This window comes from Trachymyrmex septentrionalis, unplaced genomic scaffold, assembly GCF_001594115.1.
Source record: "Trachymyrmex septentrionalis isolate Tsep2-gDNA-1 unplaced genomic scaffold, Tsep1.0 scaffold11, whole genome shotgun sequence".
NCBI classification, from domain to species: Eukaryota; Metazoa; Arthropoda; class Insecta; order Hymenoptera; family Formicidae; genus Trachymyrmex; species Trachymyrmex septentrionalis.
The window spans coordinates 5,007,654-5,008,676 of NW_017304228.1; the positions used below are offsets into that span (position 1 = coordinate 5,007,654).

At 23.9% G+C, this 1,023-nt stretch overlaps 1 protein-coding gene across 1 annotated transcript in view; it reads right to left on the minus strand.

Annotated features, from left to right (window-relative positions):
* Window positions 1-571: 571 nt before the first annotated feature.
* Window positions 572-1,023, minus strand: part of LOC108750641 (alpha-tocopherol transfer protein-like) — a 12,897-nt gene continuing 12,445 nt past the window's right edge. Inside the window, exon 7 of the mRNA XM_018490239.1 lies at window positions 572-878. Coding sequence (XP_018345741.1) covers window positions 841-878 — 38 coding nt within the window. The 3' untranslated portion in view covers window positions 572-840. The remainder of the gene's footprint in view (window positions 879-1,023) is intronic.

A 1,023-nucleotide genomic window follows, 5' to 3' on the forward strand; every position in this document is an offset into this window, starting at 1 on the left:
TATATATATATATACATATATATAATTTGCTATTTATTTAAAATTTTAAAATTAAATGTAACTTATGTACTTAAATGTGTGTTTGGTCTGTAATTTTAGCATAAAATTAAATTTGTATGTATTATGTTATAAAAATCGTTGCTAAAATATATATGGGAACTTAATATATATTTAATAAATTATAGACATGTTTATAAAATATATATATGTCGCCTGTGTGTTTTACTCGATACGCAATTACATATCACAGCACCAACAAAAAGTACAGTATTATACTTTCCAATACCCTTAATATATTAGAAAGTCTATAATTAGGCTATAGACTCTCTTATATTCTTTTTTAATATACACAATAATTTCTTTTGCTTTATCTTTATCTCTCTTATTTTTTTAATGCTATTACCGTAAATTATTAAAATATCTTCTCTAATCTACATATAATTTTATATTCATTTAATATTACTTAATTTTAAAAGTTGGATAAACAAGAAACTTTTACAGAACTAAAAGATTCTATAAATAATTCTTCTCATAAATTACAGTTTTTATAATACTTTTTATCAATGCTGTCAATATATTGTATTTTCTTTAAATACAATATTTACTTCTAATAGATCATATATGATTTCATAAAACACTTTGCACTCTTTCATTACGAATTTCAGACCGAAGTGATAGCCGCGAGCTGTACGTATTTTATTAAAATACATCCGCATCTTTCAAGTACCGGACGCCAATGATTTTATTATTTTTTATTATAGCTTTATGTGTATGGTTCCAAACCATAATGATTGATGATAGTAACGTATTGACTGATCAAATTTCTGCACAGATCATATCTTATCTTTTATTAGTTACGTATCCATAATTTTGATCAGCTAAAACAAAATATAGATTTTTATTGATATGATTTAAATCACAAGCTAAACATTAATTTATATATATGTGTATATATATATATATATTACACACACACACACACACACACACACACACACACACACACACACACACACACACACA